This window comes from Austrofundulus limnaeus, unplaced genomic scaffold (assembly GCF_001266775.1).
Source record: "Austrofundulus limnaeus strain Quisiro unplaced genomic scaffold, Austrofundulus_limnaeus-1.0 Scaffold565, whole genome shotgun sequence".
Classification (NCBI taxonomy): domain Eukaryota; kingdom Metazoa; phylum Chordata; class Actinopteri; order Cyprinodontiformes; family Rivulidae; genus Austrofundulus; species Austrofundulus limnaeus.
The window spans coordinates 271021-273531 of NW_013952967.1; the positions used below are offsets into that span (position 1 = coordinate 271021).

The 2511-nt window shown below is 38.9% G+C and overlaps 1 protein-coding gene across 1 annotated transcript in view; it reads left to right on the forward strand.

Annotated features, from left to right (window-relative positions):
* Positions 1 to 188: 188 nt before the first annotated feature.
* The window catches only part of ints2 (integrator complex subunit 2), a 48286-nt gene continuing 45963 nt past the window's right edge, over positions 189 to 2511 (forward strand). Inside the window, 3 exon segments of the mRNA XM_014026538.1 lie at positions 189 to 475; positions 1158 to 1463; positions 1845 to 2020. Coding sequence (XP_013881992.1) covers positions 1171 to 1463; positions 1845 to 2020 — 469 coding nt within the window. The 5' untranslated portion in view covers positions 189 to 475; positions 1158 to 1170.

The window sequence follows — 2511 nt, forward strand, 5'->3', positions numbered from 1 at the left end:
CTATCTATCTATCTATCTATCTATCTATCTATCTATCTATCTATCTATCTATCTATCTATCTATCTATCTATCTATCATATGATCAATAGCTGCAGTTTGAGACTCACATTTGGTTTTAAAAGTCTTTCTCTAATCAGTTTTTTGTTATTCAGATAAAAGCAGGCCTCTCTGCTACAGGACGTCTTTCAAATAGTCCAGAAATACTTTCTACATTATCGGTGATGTGGAAAAAATAAGTTCTTTTTAACTTTTTTTAATGGTTTAAATGTACAAGGCCAGGGCGTGAAACGTACACTTTAAAGGCATTTCCATGAACTATCTGGCATCAGCTGGGACGAGCTTTCCTCCTCTGCAAGTTCACTCCCCTCAGTCCTCTGTACCGGTTCGACTCGAGGGCCAGCTGAACATAACGCAGTACGAGGTCTGAAGGCCTCAATGGTAAATTCTCCCCAAAACGATTTGTCCCAAAGCGAGGTAAGGTGTTTTTTTTATTTAAATTCTGTGTTTAGTTCACGTAAATATTTCTTCAATTGTGAGAAACCATGCTACACAATCGAGCACTGATCCATGACAGCTAGCTTTGGCTAGCGTTATAGCTTGCCTGCTAGCATGCTAAGGCTCGCGCTGAAAACAAATGGAATCGATGGATTTTGTTAGTTACCAACAGCTAGCAGCTAGCTTTAACAAACCCCTCTAAGTGGTCCGAGCCGCTGGGCAGCATATAAGTATTTTCATAATCTCTTGAGTCAAACCTGTGAGCCGAATTAGTTTATCTATTAAGCGCGTTTTTAAAATTAAATGATAGTTATTCTCTATAGTGAATGCTGGCGTTAGCTTAACCTCCACTTTGTTTTGCAACGTAACATAAATATACTATAGCAACTGGTGGACCAAATTTGTAAAATGATTGCGGAGTACTTATCGTAAGCCAGACCTTTACACAAATACAGACTTGTCCTTTATGAAATTAGTAATAAGTATTATAATCACATAACAGCTGTTAAGCATTTTGAACTTTACCCAGCATCATTAGTTTTGCACAGGTAGTAGTAATTCAACAAAATGGTAAATCAGTACATGCCACAAGCCCTGCTTAGTATTTCAGTCTCATCTAATTTTTGTATTCATAAGTTTTATCTTTTCTTTTTTTAACCAGGTGGTACAGAGAAATGTCTGACAGTGCAGGGCTGCAGTTTGTCAGCTCTTATGCATTTGAAGCTATGCAGAAGGTGGATGTGGTGCGCCTGGCTGCTCTGAGTGACCCAGAGCTCAGGCTCTTGCTGCCTTGTCTGGTGAGAATGGCTCTGTGTGCTCCTGCAGATCAGAGCCAGACCTGGGCACAGGACAAGAAGCTCATCCTCCGCCTGCTCTCCGGAGTGGAAGCTGTCAACTCTATTGTAGCACTTTTGTCTGTGGACTTTCATGCTTTGGAGCAGGATGCACGGAAGGAACAGCAGCTCAGGTGAATGATATTAGCAATAGTTCTCATGAATTCATRTTTACCAGGGGTGTAACGGTATGCWTCCTCAATCTCTCTCTATCCTCACTACATCTACATCAATGTCCTCTCCAACTTCATCCATATACTTAGTTTCTTTGTTTCTTTCTTAGTTTTTTTTTTACCCCTTATCCTTCCTCTGCACATGTCCAAACCTTCTCAGTCTGGCCTCTCTAAACTTTATACAACCYGTGTTGTACTTCTGATGATCTTCTTCCTAATATTATACATCCTTGTCACTTCCAAAGAGAACTTCAACATCTTCAGCTCTACACTTCCAGTTTCTTTYTCCTGTGTCCTTGAGTTCATCTTTGTGTAATCACAATATTTTGCCTGTTCTATCAGACACAAGGCTGGTGGTTCCAATGGAGAGAGCATCTTGGTGTCACAGCTCCAGCATGGCCTCACCCTGGAATTTGAACACAGTGATCCCCTCAGGAGACTTCGTCTGACTCTCAGCGAACTGCTGGCTATCATGAATAAGGTAGCTAAGACTTACATGGCACAGGCAAAGACATCTTGTTATTTAAATGACAATACCCTAAATAAGTTTATAAAACATTATTTACGAGTAGTTTTATTGATAATAATAATTTCTATACCTGTCCATTTGATTAGAATATGGATTTGTTGCTATAACACCAAAGACAAGAAGGGATTTTAATAATTTATACTGATTTCAACCCGAACTGCTGCCTGTTGTGTAAGAAAAAGATGCCTGATGATKAAAGTATTCTGTTTGTAAACATAACTGCAACCAGAAATAATACACTGCTCAAAAAAATAAAGGGAACACTTATACAACACAATCTAACTCTGAGCAAATCAAACTTTTTTGAAATCAAACTGACCACTTAGGAAGCAACACTGATTGACAAACAATTCCACATGCTGTCAGTACATTCAACCTTGTACAGAACAAAGTGTTCAATGAGAATATTTCCTTCATTCAGATCTAGGATGTGTTATTTGAGTGTTCCCTTTATTTTTTTTAAGCAGTGTACTTTATTAC